This window comes from Anguilla anguilla, chromosome 2 (genome assembly GCF_013347855.1).
Source record: "Anguilla anguilla isolate fAngAng1 chromosome 2, fAngAng1.pri, whole genome shotgun sequence".
NCBI lineage: Eukaryota > Metazoa > Chordata > Actinopteri > Anguilliformes > Anguillidae > Anguilla > Anguilla anguilla.
Window position 1 is genome coordinate 34208240 of NC_049202.1, and position 21904 is coordinate 34230143.

The 21904-nt window shown below is 42.8% G+C and overlaps 1 protein-coding gene across 2 annotated transcripts in view; it reads right to left on the reverse strand.

The window, feature by feature from the left end:
• The window catches only part of col1a1b (collagen, type I, alpha 1b), a 29523-nt gene extending 8536 nt beyond the window's left edge, over positions 1-20987 (reverse strand). For both annotated transcript variants that reach the window (XM_035404807.1, XM_035404806.1), the window contains exons 1-37: positions 20769-20987; positions 18745-18933; positions 18368-18381; positions 18035-18070; positions 16798-16890; positions 15747-15821; positions 15171-15215; positions 14909-14962; positions 14376-14429; positions 13805-13858; positions 13325-13378; positions 13172-13225; positions 13035-13079; positions 12570-12623; positions 11336-11380; positions 10898-10951; positions 10173-10271; positions 10034-10078; positions 9846-9944; positions 9223-9276; positions 8805-8912; positions 8488-8541; positions 8026-8124; positions 7636-7689; positions 6585-6683; positions 5318-5371; positions 5008-5061; positions 4508-4561; positions 4340-4393; positions 3784-3828; positions 3563-3661; positions 3011-3118; positions 2469-2576; positions 2043-2096; positions 1508-1561; positions 959-1066; positions 502-555 (exon numbers count right to left, since the gene is read on the reverse strand). In XM_035404807.1, coding sequence (XP_035260698.1) covers positions 502-555; positions 959-1066; positions 1508-1561; positions 2043-2096; positions 2469-2576; positions 3011-3118; positions 3563-3661; positions 3784-3828; positions 4340-4393; positions 4508-4561; positions 5008-5061; positions 5318-5371; positions 6585-6683; positions 7636-7689; positions 8026-8124; positions 8488-8541; positions 8805-8912; positions 9223-9276; positions 9846-9944; positions 10034-10078; positions 10173-10271; positions 10898-10951; positions 11336-11380; positions 12570-12623; positions 13035-13079; positions 13172-13225; positions 13325-13378; positions 13805-13858; positions 14376-14429; positions 14909-14962; positions 15171-15215; positions 15747-15821; positions 16798-16890; positions 18035-18070; positions 18368-18381; positions 18745-18933; positions 20769-20850 — 2559 coding nt within the window. In that variant the 5' untranslated portion in view covers positions 20851-20987. The remainder of the gene's footprint in view (positions 1-501; positions 556-958; positions 1067-1507; positions 1562-2042; positions 2097-2468; positions 2577-3010; positions 3119-3562; positions 3662-3783; positions 3829-4339; positions 4394-4507; positions 4562-5007; positions 5062-5317; positions 5372-6584; positions 6684-7635; positions 7690-8025; positions 8125-8487; positions 8542-8804; positions 8913-9222; positions 9277-9845; positions 9945-10033; positions 10079-10172; positions 10272-10897; positions 10952-11335; positions 11381-12569; positions 12624-13034; positions 13080-13171; positions 13226-13324; positions 13379-13804; positions 13859-14375; positions 14430-14908; positions 14963-15170; positions 15216-15746; positions 15822-16797; positions 16891-18034; positions 18071-18367; positions 18382-18744; positions 18934-20768) is intronic.
• Between the last annotated feature and the right edge of the window lie 917 nt (positions 20988-21904).

Sequence of the window (21904 nt, forward strand, 5' to 3'; positions counted from 1 at the left end):
CAGATGGGAGTCCAATCCACAATGTTTACATTGTAAGCACAGCTGCCAAACCAAAATACTACATTGCCACCGAGAGGTTGAAATATTTCAGAAATGAATATACAACAAATGCTAACCTAAATTTTCAAAATGTCATTGTCCCAGAGGGACTTAGAACTATACTGTAAAATTCAGAAGCAGCACTGTACTGCAATCAGTACATAAATGTACATGTTGTGATCAGTACATGTATGCAAATGTGCCTTTAAATCTACACTATTCTATAATCAAATAATTTTAATTAATACATTTCTTTAACCTCTCATTAAATGTAATTACCAAGCCAAATTTCCATTAAACTAATTACAAATTTTAATTCGTGCAATCCTCATAACACTGATTGATCTCCATTTCAGACTTTCTGTATTGATTCTGATATCTTCGTACAGTAATTTATTTCAATTCAACAGAATTGGACTTGTGAGGATCCAAGAGTTTACAGAGGAATGAGCTGTTACTCACAGGGGGACCAGCACCACCACGAGCACCTTTGGCTCCGGCGTTACCAGCGGGACCCTACGGAGAAAGCCATTAGCGAGTCAGCCAGCCTCGAACAAACACTTGTCCAATGGCCAGATACTGCGAAGCTCCTACTGTATTACCACTCACGTTTTAACTCAGTGAGGTGGGGCACTTGATTAAACAAATGACGGACAGACACTCATGCATCAAGATGCTTTATCTTTGCTTCGCGCAGCCAGCTTACAGATTTCCCAGTGCATTACACAACGTAGACGTGTAACTTTTTGCACATTGGAGTAATTAGGGTTACTAACAGGGTTATTTCACAACTCTAGTAAAGCTACAGTCGGCCATAGTTACACCTATGTCCACACTACGGATTTGCCCGAGCAGTCAAGCAACAGCAGTTCTGAGAGTTGTTCATGTTTGAAGTCAGGGAGGACAGAAAGACGGCTACCTGTGGTCCAGCAGCACCAGCAGGGCCAGCATGTCCGGGAGCACCAGCATCACCCTTGGGGCCACTATCACCAGACTCTCCCTTTGCTCCAGGCTGGCCATCAGCACCCTGTAGGAGAGAAAGTAATGTCACAAATGGCCTTGACAACAGTTGGGTTTTTATCAGTCCTATTAAGTATTTACTGTTAAGTCAAGGCATACTAATTCAAGAAGGAGATATACATTGAGCTTTAATAGCACAAATATTATACTTATTTTATCTCAATTTATTTGTTTATTTATTTCTCCTTTATTGAACTAGGTGTGTTCCACTGAGATGTCTATCTCTTTTTCAATACAACCATACAATTTTTAATTCCACAAGGTATCCAGGCATTTTAATATTTTCTTAGTCTTCAGACGGGGCTACACAAAATGGGAATGTTGATGTTATTAGGTGTGTACTAAGCTATAATAATCTGTAAGGTATGTTTTTGATTAATGTATGTCTGTCAATGCAATCATGTCTTTTTTAGATTGTACAGAGAATCTGACAGGGAACTATACTCACAGGAGGTCCAGCAAATCCAGCAGGTCCAGGGGCACCAGGCTCACCACGCTCACCCTGAGGGGTAAGAAAAGGGCAAATGTCAGAGGTCAAATGTCCGAAAATCGCTGACCTTTCCGTGAATTATGCGCCCAGAGTTTTTTAAACAATACTCGGTGTGCTCTAGCTCTGTGCATTACCCATTAGTGGTACACCTTGACTGTGGGCAGCAGTGTAGTATAACGGCTGAGGGGCTGGAACTGTAACCTAAAGCAGGTTCAATTCCCTGGCAGGACACCGCCGTTGTACCCTTGAGCAAGGTACCTAACCTACATTGCTCCAGTATATATCCAGCTGTATAATTGGATACAATGTAAGTCGCTCTGGATAAGAGCGTCTGCTAAATGCCTATAATGTAATGTAATGAGTACAGCAGAGAGAAAATTAGCCTCCAGGATTACTCTAAAAGTGTGACACGCCCTGTGAATAATGCTGTGGTGAAACGCTGGTTTGGCATGGAGGTGTGTACACAGTGCAGAGGGCTCGGTTAGCTACTCACAGGGGAACCACGACCGCCAGTAGGACCAGCAGGGCCAACAGGACCACCCTCACCCTGGGCGGAGAGGAAGAGGAGAGAGGTACAAGGTGAGGACTTCAAAGAGCACACCAGGTCAACAGCACCAACAACAGCGCGCATAATCGTTATAAAGCACCTACAAATAAAACATGAAACTCTATATTATGTTTACATCCAGAGCTGCAAATATATTTAGGTGGTCTGTCTCTATTTTCAAAAATAAATATGCTGATCCTGTATAGTTGTCACAGCAGAGAGGAGTCCCAATAATTGCATGAAATTGACACTAAGTCATATTTGTCAGGATTTATTAGTAACACATGCCTACTGCACACTCTTCACATGTAGACTGGTTGGGACTCACGCCAGGCCCATTTTACCTGCTTCCCTTTTCATTCTGGGATTTACCTTCTCTCCAGCACCACCAGGGGGGCCAGGAAGACCAATGGGACCAGTCAGACCACGAAGGCCATCCTTTCCAGGGCCACCATCGGCACCCTTGGGACCTCCATCACCCTGAAAGGACAGATGAAAGTGAATCTCTGGATCTACTGAAACCTGCAATACTGGGTCACGAGCAGTGTACCCTAAATGCTCTACACCTGCAGAGGCCATGTTTGGTAAAAGCTCTACTACGCCTGACTACATCCTCTAGTATTTTATTTTAGCAACATGGGTCAGTGGGATTATAAAATTAAATAATCACACTGATGTTTGCTTGTTGTCCATTCACTAAATATTTCAATTTCCCGTTATATATATCGGTGCGTGTGCGTGCGTGTGTGTGTGTGTGCATGCGTGCGTGCGTGTGTGTGTGTGTGTGTGTGTGTGCATGTGTGTTTGTACGTGCGTGCGTGTGTGCATACGTGCATGTGTGTGCGTGTGTGTATGTGCGTGTTTGTGTGCATGTGTTTGAGTAACATGTTTGTGCATGCAGTCACATTACTTACTCTATCACCTCTGGCACCGGGCATGCCACCAGCACCACGCTCACCAGGCATTCCCTGCATACCGGGGGCACCCAGAGCACCGGGGGCTCCGGCAGCACCTGGCTCACCCTGGAAGTCAGAGAGAGAAGGGAGGGTGATCAGTATGTGAGCTGCATAAATCCACTGCTGCAAATGTCTGTGATAAGTTTTACAGGAAGTCAATGTCATATCCCAAGCCCCCTGTTCATTCGGGCTCATACACCAACACCATCTTTGACGTTGTGAAGTTAATAAATTGTATGATTTTCTGGCTCAGAGCAGTAGTAAGAATTCAAACATTAATTTGCAACACTGTGCGAATGAATTTACATCAGCATGTAAAGTAAGAGGATCGGGTCCTGCAGATTTATGAACTAAGCAGTACACAAACCGACTGGTGATCACACCTAAACCAGCTTTGCTACTGAAACAGCATTATGACTTTGACAGCCTGTGTGCTTGGGCTGAACCATAGAGGAACACGTCACTGGAGCTGGATGTGGCCCCAAGCTATAGGGATGTAGCCATCCTCACCTTAGGACCATCGTTACCACCTGGGCCAGGAGAACCACGGTGTCCAGCAGGGCCAACGCCGCCAGGGGCACCACGCTCTCCAGGGAAACCTCTGTCACCCTGGGTGGGGTAGCGAGAGACGTATGGTTAGTAGGGTGGTGGTTTGGTAGCTATCTTGCTAGAATGGTAACATAATCATTTTGGGGTGGGAGGGAGGAGGGATGAGATTTTGTAGTACTTACTCTGGGTCCAGATGGTCCAGGACTACCGGTCTCACCAGCAGGACCCTAAAAACAAACAATAAGGATTAATCTGTTAATCCATTAGAGTTGATCAGACTCAATGAAGATATATTAGATCATTTAAGTTTTTTTTTTTTATTATATCTGAAAATTAGAAGCTACATTCATGTACGATTAGTAGAAGACTCAACGTTTGATTAAATATATAAAAGTGAGGCTAAAATATTAAAGGTATTTTAATATTAAAATAAAAATTGAATATTGAAATTTTTTTAAATGAATTTCCACATCCTGTATATCCTTCATCAGTGAAAGGTGTTGTTCCGTTGGAAAACCTTGTACATCTAAATTATAAAACACCAACAGAAGGTGCTAATGATAATTACAGAGGAACCTGAAGTCAATGCCTCTAAATATACCAAGGTACTTATCAAGTACTTAATGAGATCTTACGTCACAGCAAATCCAAACTTTTAAAAAAATTTCTGAACTTTCCCAGGTGAACTGGCTCTCTCTCAGGAGGGTCTGACACTGATGATCAGACGCAAGAGCTTACCCCTTCGCCAGACTTGCCAGCCTCACCAGTTGCACCCTGGGGTCCGGGCAGACCCTAAAACAGAGACACAACAACGTTGATTTAGATTTTGTATCCAAAACCAAGGGAGAGCATTCAATAAGGGATAATATAAAATATAGAGTTTATAGATGTGTGGAGGAAATCTACCTGGAATCCAGGAGCCCCAGCAGGTCCCTGCTCGCCTTTCTCTCCTGCAGGTCCCTGAGGGTAGACAGAAAAGACATAGGATTACATGTTATTAAGCACATGACATGCCTGTAATCCTCCAGGCATGAGAACTGCCATATTAAACAAGATAGGTAACGGAAATAGAGACAAAAATAAAGCATGCTCTTGAGAGCAGCCATCTTTAAAGTCAGGCCAAGGTCATCCTGCTTCACATGCTGCATGTGAAGACTGCTTAAATTGATTTTGTTCCTCAAACTCAGGTACTTTGGGTATCTACAAATCAGTGGTGCCGTATATTTACAGTTACTAGGCATGTGGAGCCAGCATAAATAAGGAGACATTGACTATAGTTTTGAGTGAGGCCAGTATAGAGGAACACAACCGTAACTCCCGCAGGTCAAAAGAGCATCACTGCATGGGACCACCAGCAAGAAGGGCAGAAGGTCTCAAAAAACATGATTGACAGATGTCATACTTACACCAGGGCCAGGAGCACCAGGTGCACCAACATCACCATCTTTGCCAGGGGCACCCTGGGAAAAAAGGCATTTTGAATTTTAGATAAAAACAATGCAGTATGCTGCATCTTGCTTTAAATCCTCATTTAAAGTGTCTTAATACACATTTTTAAATAAATGCTCCAATCACAATATCGCCAAGAAGAGGGACATTGTATTTTTCAGTGCACATTCTTAAACACAAGCAGGTGTTTTTAACTGTTTATTTATTTTGAAAGTGTGATAAATGTTTTCATCTTTTTCACCAGGGTGAAATGGTGGCGGTACTTACAAGAGGACCAGCGGGTCCCACAGCGCCTCTCTCGCCAGCCTTTCCAGCATCACCCTAAGGGGGAGAAGAGTGAAAGTTCTTCATTCCTCAGTTCTCAGCTTGAATGATTCCAGTTTACACCTTTATACACAGTGGATCACATTTTACAACTCATTCACGCTAATTTTGCATTACAAAAATCCCCCGAGGCTATATTAAGATAGCCCTCTTGTCGTACAGTTTGTACTTCATCTAGAACTCAGGAATGACTGACCATTTAAGTGATTATAAGGGATATTTAAGCCATGGCAAGGTGGCACATGGTGAGAATTCTGACACAAAATGGCTGCCATGCTTCACACAGGTGGGTACTAGGGATTGGTGGTGGTTGAGGTATTTGCCCTCCTTTAAGATCTATTTAAAATACAATGTAACATATCTACAGCTATGTGTCTTCAAATGAACTTGTTTATGTCCATTCTGAAATGTGTCAAACTATATTGATTAACATTGTGCCCTTCTTGAAAAGAATGAAGGAATATGCCTTCCATGCAGATTTAGCATATTACAATGCATGATGAGATATGGGATATTGCATTCTATGATGGATAAGGATACTTGAGTAATGGAATATGGGATATTGGAAATAAAGATGACATACGGGATACTGAGAGAATTCCGTCAATTCTGCCCACGTCTTATTTCACATCAGAGCTTACACAATCCACATGATCCACAGTAGAGGCCTTCATGGGTTCAAAAAGATGCACCCAACCCAAAATACACCTGTGGGCTTCATTCCCAAACCCAACCCATTTTCAAATGATGGAGACCAGAACCTGAAGAGAGCTGTGGATACCCAGATCCAAACCCCAGTTTTTTCCTTTTCCTTGTCAGCAGTCACCTCAACACAGATGAGTTAACTGCTTATTGTTGCTCACTGTACAATCTCCCAACTAATGAGCATTTTATTTTGGAAAAGAAAGGTTCCATCTTGATCACAATTCAAACTCTCATAATCCCAATAACAAGGGTTGTGTGTTTTGAGCTGCACCGCATGTGATTCCTTTCACAAAATAAAACAAAAAGCTATGGCCTTGGGTACATCAGATGTAGTTGCACATACCCCAGTGTCAGGACAATTGTAATGGACCCTACCAGTACCTGAGAAATTAGTTTGAATTTTAAATCCAGTCCCACTTGGGTCCCGGATCAGATTGTGTTTGATTTTCAGGGGACCCATGAAGTCCTCCAATCCACACACCCCAAGAGGAGAGGCCATACTCACAGCAGTTCCCTTGGGTCCGGGGAAACCCATGACTCCAGGGGCACCTCTTGATCCAGCGGGGCCAGGAGGTCCGGGGCGGCCATCTTGTCCAGGGAGACCCTGATGGAAGAGTACAGATACAGTAAGCCACACTAAGTGCCAACAGTACAATTTGAATCATCCTGGGATATGTAGTTTTATTAATGCATTCAACATATACACTAGAATAACATTTTCTTAGTTACACTGAAAGATTTGTATGTAAACAATGATCCTAAAATACTGTTTTTACTGTAGTGCAATTCACCATAAGTGGGGCATCATTTTTTAGTATGTAATCTATTTGATAGGGATAGTTACAATTCATAATAGAAGGATCCAGCATATATATATATATATATATATACATATACATATATGTGTGTGTATATATATATATATATATATATATATATATATATATATTTAATTGGCTAATTTCCAACATAAATATTAATGAAACCTTAAATACAAATCTCACAATAAACATATATTCATGGTTGGAGTGGGATGACAGGGGCAGCCAGTTAAGGTTTCGCTAGTACACTGTTCCCCAGGGATTTACACTAACATCCTTCAGTATTTTACAATAATTTAGGTTGCAAAAAAATTCTAAGTAGTATAAAAAGGCCATGTAAGCACTTAAAAATAAGGTATACTGGATAAATATATTTTGAGAGTGTGCTTTACAACATTTTAATAATGATTTATGTTTTTATCCCATTTCTAAAACATGGCTACTGTGATGTCACCTGCATAGCAACTCACTGATTAGCTTCAGGCTGTAATGCAGTAGTGTAAACTACAGTATCCACTTGCATATTATGAAAAGGCTCGTTTCTGTGGCCACTTAACACATATTAAATAAATGTTATGAAAAGGCTTTAGTGTTAGCTGGTAGCACACTATATCAAGTGATACAATAGTACTGTATGGTGCCTCATGCTATTTGGACAGGGTATTACATGATGTGTAATGACACAATGGTGTGCTACAGTGCCCAAAAGTGAAGGAGGGGGTGTTTGGTACTCACAGAAGGACCAGTTTTGCCATCAGGCCCAGGGCTGCCAGGGCTACCAGTCATACCCTAGAGCAGAGGGAGAGAGAGACAGAGGGCCAGGTTACACACAGAGATGTTCACTGACCCTGCAGGTCCATATTACTGGCTTCTCAGATGTGGTCTGCATAGATCTCAACCAGCTCTCTTTCAAAATGCAATAGGCCAGACGACCTGCACACGTGGAGGGTACTCCTCCATGATATGACTCACTTTCACTTCTGCTAATGAATGCAGTGCTCAGTCTGGTCCCTCACAGCTCAGACTTCTGTACCCTGCTGGTGTCAGCACGGCACTGAAGTAGAGCGCAGTCTGCGCTACTGTGTCTGTTCAGCAGCGTCCAGCAGACGGGCAGGGGCCTCTTACCTTGGATCCAGGGTTGCCAGGCTCACCAGGGCGGCCAGCCTCACCAGTGGCACCCTGGGCTCCAGCAGGACCTCCAGGACCACGCTCACCAGGGGCACCCTATGTTGTGTGCATATGAGAGAGAGAGAGAGAGAGAGAGAGGTCAGTTTAGTTTCATTGCTCAGAGTAGATCACTGTACTTCTGCAGCAGGTGCAGGATCCAGGCCACATACATCACATCTGTATGATAAAGAGGACATTCTTTTAAGTTGAATATTTTTACTGAACATAATCCAAATCATGGCACCTTATACATTTTGCTTACACCTGTAAAGACTGGAACGTTTCTGGAGCATAAACCTGAAAATGTATGTCAATATGATCCTGTATGCTGTGTTCCAATACAAAATCTTTTCTCTATAGATACAAACAGCCAATGTGGAAATGCCTGGAATCTCTAAGGGAAGTAAAAGGGATGCGTACCTTGGGGCCACCGGCTCCATCAGCACCAGGGAATCCACGGTTACCAGGGGCACCCTATATGGCAAAACAGATGCATTTAATCAAAGCCTGGAACACAGTTCCAGCAACATGAAGTGCTCATTATTAATGCAGTTCAGCAAGATTATGATTGGTAGATTTTATAAACACTTTACTTTCCTTAGTAAAATTTAAAAGCTGCAGTATTGCTTCTATGTTTATGTAGACATCCAAATGCTAGATACTGTAAAAGTGGATATAAGGGAGAGGGACACAGTAGTAAGAGACAGGGGCACAGGGGGACAGAAATACAAGCATACCCGTTCTCCAGGGGGTCCACGGGGTCCTGCACCACCAGGTTCACCACGGCCGCCTCTTTTGCCTTCCTCTCCAGATGGGCCAGGGGCACCCTGGATACCTGCAGGGCCCTAAACATAGAGAGGGGAAATCAGTCTTCCAGATACATATCTTGAATATTTTTAATAGTTTGGAGTTTGGGATACATGCTTCCAAAACAGTGGTGTGGCAGTCTCTTCCGATGAGCAATAATGTATCCAGTGGTTGAAAAAATGCTCTGATTTGAAAGCCTCCCACACACTGGAAATTATATGAGGTTTGGTGACTCATATGGAAAGCTGAACTAATTGGTGTCCAGAGTAGATACTGTGAGATGCTATGACAGTCACATGCATGTTTCTGAGATTAAATAAAAGTGTATAGTGGAGTAGGTGTACTTACGGGCTCTCCCTTGGTACCAGGCTCTCCCTTGGGACCAGGGGTACCTGGATCTCCCTGTAGATCAGAACAAAAAAGGTTATGATTAAGTACATGGAATTTTCAAATCCTATAGAGTCCCGTCTCTTACCCAATGTAAAGGATAGCATCTAACAAATAATTTACTCTAGAAGCTACTTTACTGCTGTTCTTCTGCTTTTTGGTTAGTAGATGAGAGTGAGAATCTGAAATTCAGGGTCTAACTCAGGAAATCTTCACTATGGAGCATCAGGATCTGGTAAAGCACTCTCAGGTCTCTATCCTGTACACTGTCGCAGTCATATGCGCTGTGAAGCCAAATTGCAAATCAGCCCTTGGGGTCACATCTCCTTATCATTAAATAAGATAAGATAAACTTTATTGTCCTGAAGGAAATTTGTTTCAGACACATCTGGTGCGTGCTGTACGAAGACAGTGTACATAATAACACACAATAGGACAGCACAATAGCACATTGCTCATTATACATACATGTAAGACAGGTACCTACAATACATACAGCACATACATACATTATATACATAATACTCTGTAAATCTCATATGGAGGTGTTGTGGTAGAAACAGAATGGAAAGAAGGTCACTCACGTTGTTGCCCTTAGGGCCAGGAGCACCGCCAGGGCCTGGGCCTCCAGCAGCGCCACGGGAGCCAGGGAATCCAGAGGCACCAGCGATACCAGAAGCACCCTAGAGACGGAACTATCAAAGTTAAGTAACGCATCATTGGATGAGAACAGACCAAGCACAGCTGGAAACCCCAGGAAGGCCATACTCACAGGAGCGCCCTTGGCACCGGGGGAACCATCAGATCCGGGGTTGCCCTGCATGAAATAAAAAGTAGGCACAAGTGAGTACTGCAGTCCGGGATCAGGGGGCACACGATGGCGGCATGGGGGCCCTGAAGGCTACACTCACAGCAGGGCCAGCGGGGCCAGCAGGTCCAGGGTTACCAGGCTCACCACGGGATCCCTGAGGTCCCTCTGAGCCACGGCCTCCAGCAGCACCAGTCTCTCCCTGTGGTGGACAAATGGACAAACGCAAGAGTTAACTTAGGGTGTCAGCATAGGTCACAGAGCTTTAATGTAAATGATGTAAATGTGACAAAAATGGAATAAAAGTATTTTTTTCAAAATGAAAGACAGGATTTTGCCACAGGGAATGTTATATATGGCACTGGGGAATATTTTAAATGGTCATCTTGGAATGAAGTATACCGCACATTAATTTTAAATAATCTGTGCTAGTTTGACAATGTATGTTTTAAGTAAATTCAGTTCTTCAGTAAATAAACAATCATAAACTTCTGTGTTTCAAATGACTATCAGTCACATTTGGAGGTATTGAAAGCAGTTTTCTTTCATAAATCTGCAATCACACTGCCTCTACCTGGTTTGTAAGGCAAAGCTCTGAGGAAATCCATAACTGACTGTGTATTCTTGCTCTTGAGAGGTAGTTCAGCTGTTACCTACGCGGGTCTACTTCCTAGAGAAGCAGGGCTCTTGTTTGCATCCCCTGACTGAGCCAACACAGTGAGGCAGCCTCGACACATGGGCATCCACCCTCTGGTGGCGGCTCAGTGGTCCTGCCATGCAGGTGCTGAGCAAGCAGCTCTTTTCAGCAGTGAAAACGAGGACACTGACCTTAGGTCCAGCACCACCGGGGAAGCCAGGGGGACCGGCGGGGCCGGTGGGGCCCTGAAAGAGGAGGAGAAGGAGAAGGAAGGGTAAGGAGTAAGTCTGAGACCCATTCAATAATTTTAATGCCATCAGAGCCACACGCCTGTTGTTCTTATAAACCTTTGTATGAAACCTGCATGCAAGTCAGTCAAAGTGAAATATTTAAGCACTTCACATTTGTATACAAGTGCAAATTTCACTGTACAAATGTTAAAATAGACAGACACACCATGAGGAAATATAAGTATATTCTCTTTATCTTTTTTGTCATGTCTTGAGGTAGAAGAATGCACAGATCTTTATTCTTTCTGGCTCTTGGTGTGTGGAAAACCTCTGGTTACAGTGATGTGCAGAATTCTGTGCCCATCATTTATGGCATGATAACCGGTATTGTTTACTTACAGGAGGACCAGCAGCACCACCGTTACCATCGTTACCACGAGCACCCTGCAGGAGAAGAAGAGAGAAAGAACTCAATAACTGAAGAACATAATCTCTTAACACTCCTATCATCTTGTCAGTCATTTTTCCTATAAGTCTTCACTCTCTCCACATATATAAAATGCATTGGTTGTGTGTTGACAAATCATGTCAGTCAGTGAATACCACTGAAATTCTGGAATCACTTATACACCCGTCCAATAATCTCTTATGTCTTTTAAGTTGAAGCGGAAAATGGGCAATGACAAGAGTCATTATAATTAGCAAGTATAATTTATTGCATGCTAGGTAGATCTGTGATTGTTACTGTAGCTCTCAGTTGCTGTACTCCTGCACAGCATTGATTTAGCATTTTGTTCTTGAGAGGGAATGCAGAAAACTTCACTTAAAATTTGACTTAGTGGTTTGCCCAGGACATAGAGAGACTGTCTGCAAACTGAGGACAGGGACCAGGAGCACAGTCGTGAGACCATTTGCCAAATGACTGCTTGATACATTTATTTTGTAAAACTAGACTTATGCTAGTTTAATTATGTGGTTTGCATTTTAATTATAGTCATTGCATAATATATCAGTCATGATTTCTGGAAGTGGCAATACATGCTTTATCGTACATTATCATCACAAATCATGAGAAATGCAAGGGGATGACATGCTGCTGCTTGAGCAAGGCACTTTGTCCAGCTGCATACATGGATAATGTCTAAAAGAAACCTACAAAGTGTATATTACCATGATATCACCAGTTAATGAAATCATGAATGAACATAATTGTCATTTGGGAATAGACCTATTCTTTTTCAAAAGATAGTGAATATTAATTGGTACTGGCTCCCTCCACACAAGACTAGATGGAGGTGAGGGGCGGGGGGGGGGGGGGGGGGGGGGGGGTGCAGGGCTGGAAGGGATGGGGTTGGTGGGTCAGCTACCCTTTTGACCCGACAGATCTGGGTCATTTGGATCACTATTGAATTGAATGTACAGTGGAAGGCAATAGAAATGGTCTTCCCCACACCAGCATAAAAACACAGTGGAATACTTTACAGATAGTTGGCCAGGCAATAGAGACCTCTTGAGGTCGGCTTTTTGGGAGAGGCTAGTACACCTGACCCTTAGACAGTGAGGACAGCAGATAACCATGCCCTGTTTTTTCGATGAGGAGGGGGCGAATTTGGCATTGTTGGGGTGTACTTACAGCAGGGCCAGGGGGTCCAGGGCGGCCTCTCTCACCGGGGAGACCACGGGCACCCTATGAAGAAAAGGAGGGGAGAGGGCAAGTCAGGGAGGGAACAACCGCCATCACGCAACACCAGCACCTGACAAACCACATATCCATCATAGCTAAAGCAAAGATGCTAACTAACTGTGAGAGGGCCTTGTGTTTATTGCATGAATTTGACTATGTTCAGCAGTTACAGGTGTAATGGGAAATTATTTACCCAATGGGTACCTCAAATTGAAAATTAAATATAAAACAGGCATAGTCTCACTGTCACTTATGGATATGCTAATGTATATCAGATTTCACCAGTTTACTTCGATGCTACAGTGAACCATTTGACACTGAAATGTTATTACACTGCATAAAGCCATTTGGCATAGATGAGCACTCTCTTGTGCTAAGTCGATGTCTGACAGCAGAAAAGATGGTACCACTCACCATTGCACCAGCAGCACCATTCTCACCATGGTGACCAGCCTCTCCCTTTGGACAAAGAGACAGTGCAGATTAGGCCTTTATGACAACAGGCATGGTGGTATGGGTGTGCTTTACACATCAGTGAGTCCAGAACCTACCTTGGGTCCGGCAGGACCGGAATCTCCCTTGGCTCCATCCAGACCGCTGAAGCCCTGGTAAAGGAAGACAATTCCGTTTAACATGGTAAGGCCATGTCTCATTCACTCAGGGCACGAGTCATCCGTGCGCTCCGCCATTTTGTTGCCACTCACTCTGTGTCCCTTGATGCCAGGAAGTCCAGGGGTTCCGGGGAATCCGCGACCTCCCTGGAGGGGAGAAAAAAGAGGCAATGGAATTATTTAAAAAGCGGCTGAAATAAATCCACTAAACCTTCAGACAATATGCCCATTTAAGCCCATAAGGGATCAAATTAAACCACAATGTGTCACGTTCAAAATGGTAGTCATTTAGATTATATAATATCTTCTGTTTTATCCATAAAGAATTTCCCAACATACAGTAATGTCGACAACTGATGTTATTACTAAATAGTAGTTGATTTGATACATCCTTCAAAGTAAGTCACAACAATATGAATGACTGTGGAGCTACTAACAAATATTGATTGTCTTAAGTAATATTTGACTCTCAAACAGCTTCTCTCTGAACCAGCAGTTAAATTAAACTGTGCATGGGACATAGGTGCATTGGAAAGGCAGGTGCAGAAGTTTAAAAATGAGAGAGGGACTCACCTGAGGGCCAGATGGACCACGCTCACCAGGGCGACCAGGCTTTCCGGCCTCACCCTAAACGAGAGAAGAAGAGACGTTGTGACACACAGTGGGAGCTGTCGACACCGGTTTTCGGTGAAACGATTGGTGCTTGAATTGGAATTGTACAGTCGAGGGTCTCGGCAAGCAAATGAAGGAAACAATGATGGGAGAATTTTTTCAGCCTGAGTCAGAAATATAGGAAATATCTGTTTTGCATGAGAGCAGGTCTGGTCTTCACCAGGCCTCTGCATGTGACTGGCGTGAATGAAGGCTTTAAAAGGAAAATGGTGACCTGAAAGCGAGGATCCCTAAACATATGTTCATATGCTGCAAAATAGTGCAGAAACTGAACTTTGGGCCAATCTGGGCCTTCTTGGTGAAATTGCACTTTTGTATTCCAGAGGATAACAATGATGACCTCCACAAGTTTCTCTGGATAAGATCACCTGCCAGGTGAATATAATGTAAATGTGATGTTTCACCTGCCAGGTGAATATAATGTAATGTAATGCCACTTTGCATAAAGGAAAGGTGTTCTCTTTCTACTTACATCATCTCCATTCTTTCCAGGGGGGCCAGATGGACCACGGGGACCCATGGGACCCTGGAAGACACACACAATTCAGTGACTGACAACAAGAAATAAGAAAGTGCGCATGCGTGTGTAACTTGTGTGAAAGTCAACCACAAAAGCCCCAGAACAACCCGTCCTGCATATGCATGCATAAAATCAGAGTATGAGACCATTCAAATGTGGATTCATATATACTGGTGATGCAACGACCCTCATTAAACATCTATGAAATCCCAAACCAATAGTAACCATGCACATGTGTTTCTTTCAATACCGAATCTGTGGTGTACAGGCAACTGTATTGTCTGGATCTACAGTGGTTTTACTATACAGTGGGACTGATTGGGAGCATTGACTCCTGAGGGCACTGCAGGATAGCAGAGGCATCCATCAGAAGCCTGCGCCCTCAGTTCAGGGCCTGGACATGGCTTTGGGTGTAGTGAGGTTGAGGTTGTGAGGTGGGGGAGGTGTCAGAGATGGGGGTATACGGTTCTGTTTGGGGTACTCACAGAAGCGCCGGGCTCACCAGGCTCACCAGCGGGGCCAGGGAAACCTTGTGGTCCCTGAAGGATGATAAAGAGGAAAGATCAGGTCTACAGTTAGAGTGGCATATCGCCACTATCTTAATAAAAGATGGGTGAATTACAGTTTAAGAGGACTCCTCTTAAACTACCTACAATAAGACTACAATAACAGTCAGCACTTTGTCTTTTATAATAGTGATAGACTTGAAAATGTGTACAAATAAAATTGTATTGAAGTAACACTTACGTTAAGACCAGGGGGCCCAGGGGGTCCACGGGGGCCCATGGGACCCTATTGGATAAAGATAACAAAGTAAGACATGCGCACCATCAGCTGCAGTCATCATTGAGAATGATGGCTCCCATTTGCTGTCCTCTCTGGAACTGATATAAAACAGTATTGCTTAAGGAATAATAATAATACCCTAATAGGGATGTCTTTTGAGCCTCAGAATTAAACATCGAGGAAGACTCCTGATTAATTTAATTGAAACTGCATTGCATATAACATTCTACATCTGAACTAGTCATGATCCTCCTCTGCTGACATTCTAAGATGGTATCTAAAACACATGCGTACAAGACCTTTGAAAAAATATATTTAGATCCAAGAAACAGTGGGAACAGTATTTCTAGAGGTTTCTCCCCAATCAGACTAAACTGTAAACTGTCCCTTATTCATGTCCATGTACTGGGTGGGGACACCTTATAGGCACATTTCTCAATAAACACTGCCCAGGTCGAGACCTACAGGGCACGCTCAAAGAGCCACGACTGTGATATTCTTCCTGGTTTGGTGGCTGTCGGACGCTGATGTTCGTACCATGGGGCCGGGTATTGCCACGTCACCGCCGCCGGATTTCGCATCATAGCCATGTGACATTTGAGGAGAAAAGTTCTGCAGAAGAGAAAAAAGGACAAAATAAAACAGGGTCAATTTATATTTTTCATTTTTGTAACAAATGCAATGCAGGAAGCAAATTCAGCTGCACATCCCATGTGCTCAAAAAGAGGTGACTTATGAGGCCTAATCCCATGAGACCTTTACCCTCCATTTAATTAGCCTCCTGTCTGACACTACAAAGCTCACAGTAGGCCAATGGGGCACTACAAAGCTCACAGTAGGCCAATGGAGCATAAGCAAGCTCACAGTAGGCCAATGAGACACTACAAAGCTCACAGTAGGCCAATGGAGCATAAGCAAGCTCACAGTAGGCCAATGAGACACTACAAAGCTCACAGTAGGCCAATGGAGCATAGGCAAGCTCACAGTAGGCCAATGAGACACTACAAAGCTCACAGTAGGCCAATGGGGCCCTACAAAGCTCACAGTAGGCCAATGGGGCCCTACACAGCTCACAGTAGGCCAATGAGAGCTGTCCTCACCATCAGTGCTGAACTGGACAAGATAACCACTCTTTCATTGTCATTGTGAGAGCAGTCCTGTGATGCATGTCTCAGACTGGTCTCAGAGGTTGGGACATTATCTACTACATCCATTCATAATCTAGCATCCATCCATGATCTATGCCTGCTTATTCCTGGGCAGGGTTACAGGGGGCTGGAGCCAATCCTTGCATTGGGCGAGAGACAGGAATACACTCTGGACAGGTTGCCAATCCAGCACAGGGCAGACACACCATTCACTCACACACACATACCTATGGGCAATTTAGAGTTTCCAATAAGACTCATCTGCATGTCTTTGTGGAAACCTGAGTACCCGGAGGAAACCCACACGGACACGGGGCGAATATGCAAACTCCACACCGAGAGCGGCTACAGTGCTTCCCAGTGCACCACCATGCCGCCTGTCTTGTGCAGTCTCCCCCCCCCCCCAAATCATCAGGTTCTTTTTTTGGTTCAGTACTTACTCCGCCAAGGCCAGGGGGTCCAGGGGGGCCGGGGGGCCCAGGAAGTCCAGGCTGTCCAGGGATGCCATCGTTGCCAGGGAGACCAGGGAGACCCTGCATGATGATGAACAGACTGGCTTTCAGCACATAAACAGAAAGCAAAACCAGGCTGTCTACACAGCACAGTGTATATGAACAAGCCCTCACTGATGTGGTTCAGTGTGTATTACAATATCAGTTTTATAGAATGTAATTAAATTGTTTGAGATCAAAGTTTGAATCTGTAGAAATGATTGGCCTATTTTTATTCATAAGACCCCGTAATGTTAACTTGCAGCAAAAGGTCATCCTTCAACTTTCTCAGTTCAACTGGGACCTCATGTTTAGTATTTTACTGTTGTTATGAGCTTTACCTAATCAAGACTTAATTGAAAACAATATTTCAGTCTCCCTTTTGCAGACATTGCACATGATTGCATAATCATAAGTGCTGCACATATATCACAATACTAAATATCCACACAGATATTTGAATAACAATGGATAATAGTAGTTTAAAAAATGCATTGATATATGAAGCACTTAATTGTACATTAAGTGACATAGTCAAAATAGGGTAAGCTTTGATTTGACAGCAATGCTTGTGGTCCTTAACTTTGATTCAAAAATGTACATAAATGTAACAGTTTCTGTTGTCACCATAACAAATCATAGAAATTATAAAAATATGAAATTATCTTAATTTAAACTTAATTTGAAATTAAGGACACTGCAATGCAGTTAGATTTGATCTAGTGAACAGTGAATGTTGCCAATACATTTGCAACATGCACAATAGCACCACCCTTGTGGTCAAACCCACACCCACATTTGTCTGACATGTCATAATAATTCAAAACAATATGCACCGAATCACAGATTTGTTTAAAAAAAAAAAATAAAAAAAAACAGATCCCTCAATAGAGACTTTATCCTACAAAAATGTTGCTGTCTTACTCAGCATTATGCAGGACTACAATAACAATCAGCACTTTGGAAGGTCACAAAAGAGCTGATCATTGCTTCCCTGCTGCAGGCTCGCATGACCTTCCGACATAAGGCCTTAGAGGTCCTAACGGCCTCGGCCTGTGCGAGACGTGGACACTGTGGATACAGTTGTGCGGACACAGGTCAGGTGTTGGAAGTTGCTGCATTTTCTATTGTCCTGGGCATCCAAAACAGTCATCCAGAGATCCAAAAGCGGGAAAGATGCACCTACCCTGTCACCCTTGGGGCCATCCTCACCTGCGGGTCCCTATGGAGAGAAATCAACAAGAAAGCAGATCAGATTAAGTGAAATGATATTCTTTTTTTCTGCAGTACTTGTATTTTCAGGGGAGGGATGTCATGGAATCTTTTGTTTACAGCAAAACCCATATTGTGAGGTGAAGGCTGGTTTTGCTGTCTATTAAGCCGCCGCAAAATATCAAAGATGGCGTATTAAGTCTGTGCAGTTTAGCAAGGAAAATGACTAATACAAGGCCTCTGTTCAATAAACATATCAATCCATTTCGGGTCAAAAACATAAATAAGTAAATAAAATTAGGCATACCTTTACATCTGGACCTATGAAAGAAATAGAGAAAATAGGATTTGATTAGGTTGTGTTTTGTACTTAATGGCAATAAATCTGGCCTGTTAAACATCTCAACCTGGGTTAAATGTGGGCCTTGTGGGCAACTAGAGAAATGGGCCATTTCATGTCATTGATCCATTTTCAGAAGATATAGTAGGCCAATGTGGGTGGATTCAAATCCAGACTGATACTATGATGTGGTTCTTCCAAAAATGTTTCCACGTCCATTGAAAGTTAACTAAATCTGTGGTGTGGGCCTACTTGTCTTGTTTTCCAAAGGGCTGACAAGAAGCCCTGTTTCAGCTTGAGGGCAAGGGTGCAGCTTCGTTCTGACGGAGAAGAGCAGAACTTGCCTTGGGGGCATATCGGGCAGCAATCGCCGAAAGGGATTTCTGGATTGGGGCAATCAGATGTGTCCTCGCAAATGACTTCGTCGCACATTACGGTGCCGCTGTCGCACACGCAGATCTGGCAGGGTTCCGGTTTCCACACATCTTTGTTGTTGTACACCTGGCCGTCCAATGTACAGCTGGTGCCTATTTCTGAGAAAATAAAGGGCATAAACGTTTTATAAATCAAAACAAAACGGCCTACGTGTGTTTCCTCAGAAGGCCAACACGCAAGACAACGAACCATAACAGCACGAACATTCATAATGTGAGCCCCAGATATAGACTCAATGTAAAAGAACTATTTAATGTTTGTATTGGCATTAATGAACTCTTTGTTTTGTTTTAATATGGAAGAGTTGTGTGACTTCTCACTACATAGTACCTCAAAAATGTAGACACCAGGAGGCCTATAATAATTGGGAATACGTCTAATTTCAAGATGACACCTAAAGCTAAATCCAACATAAAAGGCAACGTGCATTGTAGTTTAATATATTCTATAAAACCAATGCTATAGGTTGTTTATTTGGCTTTTAAATATACGACGTAGCCTAAGTTCTGATCTGTTGCCATTTTATACCGAAGGAATGTAATGTGATCCTACGACCAAGCAATCTGTATTGTCATCGACAACATTAAGATAATTAAAAAACTATTAATTCAAGTAAAAATATACAAAAATGTAGTGTGGTGAATAACGGCACCTCAGATTTATAGCCAATGGTTTAGGCCACCCGCTCTATAGAACAACTGCGTTACACCGTCGGTCTGTATTTTACTAATGAGACATGCAGTTGCCTATCTTTCAGTCCAAGGAGAAATATACAATATATAGTGTTCCATAAAAAGGGAAAACTCGGGTCTTTAAAAAGTGCCACGTCCATTGTGACTCGAACAAATAAAAAATAAAAAACTGAACATGGTCAGGCTTGCAAGGGACTAGCTACAGCCTCAGTGGAAAGCCCGCGGTATTCCGTACATATGATGTCGATTAGGCGCAACAACAAAAAAAAGTCTGGTGGTTCGACATGGAACCAACCTGCCAAACTTGATGCAGTTCCATGAATAACCACAGAGTGGCGCTATATGACCATAGAATGTTATGTTTAGCCACACGCCCTTTATCCAGAATTTCTGGGATGAAGTGATGTCTAGACTATTTCTCTTCAGTCAAACACATTTAGACTATTTTAACTTTTCTCTATAACTCTCTGAATCTTCCCGTTGCTCCATATTTCCAGGATTCGATTTATATCCTAGTCTAACTACGAATTTTACGAGCCATGGCATATTGGATCCTTTCATCCAAAGGTGAGGGAATAGCAGTATTCCGAATTTAGAGGAAAAGGTGAAACATTGTATGTAATAACAAAAAAATACCGATCGCTCATGATTGTGTTAAGAGCCCTGCAGCTATATTTTCCATTGCCCTAGCGGTTGGCCTTGCTCCCATTTGACTTGACAGCGGCTCGCCCTCGGCGATATGTTCTTGAGGCTTAACACACCCTGCACCTGGAACGGGCCAATTTTTTTCCTCTGTTACCGATGAAGCCATTATTTCCACCCGAAAAACAGACGTTCCCTGTTTAATTCTCCGTTGTTCTTCTTGGCCTTTTATTGTGCGTCCACGTTTTTGAGGATGTTATAGCGTTCCTTTGCTCAAGGATATACGACACCCCAAGTGAGGGGGATGCTGCGGACTTGTAACGACTTGCTTAACCTTTCTGCATGCACAAATTAACGCGGGCAGTAGCCCAAAATATATTTGCAATTTATAGAGAAAATCATATAATGGCAGCAAAATCTGAGTTTTTCCAATTTTAGAAACTGTAAAAGTTTTGGCGACGAGTCAAGCATGCATTTACATCCATAAACAATCCATTCGAAAAGCAGGTTTTCTTCATTTTCCCGCTAGGCAAGCTGTGATTGACCAGCATCACGTTACCAACATGAATTACTGTCAGTATAATAAAAATGCTACTTACGATCGTCCTCGCCTTGACCTCTTGCCAAAAGTGCTGTTGCTGCAAGCAGCAGCACTAACCGAATATCCACAAAGCTGAACATGTCTAAATATTAGACATGTAGACTCTTTGAGGCAAGGGGAATCCTGTTCTTTCTTTAAACTCCAATCATACAAGGTAGGGTCCGGTCTTTGTATCTCCAATCCAGACCCCAGCAGAAACTCCCTACTGCCTAAACAAACGCATTGCCCTGGCTTTTATATTCCAAATTTCATGGGGAGGTGCTGAGCGCACGAGATAACTTCTGCATGTTCAAGTTAAAAAGTCCCTCCTTCACAAGGCAGAGGGGTTGTCTTCAAAGTTTTCTTGCCTTACAATCTCAAAGCAACTTGATCATTTTTTTTACCAAGAAGGTGGACTTCCAGACACTAGAAATCCCTCCTTCCTTTTTGTTCAGTCGGACAACAAGCCATGTCATCTTTAGAAAAGGCCATTGGCAAGACATGTGGATATCCTTTTCTTGGTGCATACTTATGCGTTTTAATTAAATGAAACTTGGACAACATTACATGAGACAGGATACGTGTTGGTATCGGATCTTTTTTATATATTTATTTAGGGTGCGATTTTTGGGTAGGTTCTCATGTTTCTAATCATTTTATGAACAAGTCTCAGGTGTCTTGTCTCAAATTTTACGTTAAATTGTAGCCGATATTTTAAATAACTGCTTATAAAATTGCTAATTGAAGTCGCACTAATGGACTTTTGCAAATTCAAATGGATTTTTTTATATGCCGCATTAGATTGGAATTCTGTGCGCAGCCTTTGTTTTATGCAAGACGAGAAGAATCACAGATTTACGGACACATGACATCATTTTTGCGTGCACATTGATGTGGAATTTTTTTTCCTTTGTATGATACGTAGGCCTACTTTCATAAATAAAAAGCTGGAGGCCTACAGTGTAATTTATTTTTATACATTTCGTTGTAAAAGAAACTAGGTCACCTAAAGAAGATTGCAGGTGTTATAATTCCGTACAATAGCTACATTTTCTATGGATATACGCCCCTGCATATGAAAATAATTATTTGAATGCATTTAATACATTGATTAGCCTACTGCAACACCGATTGTGTTAGGGTAAACGTATCACC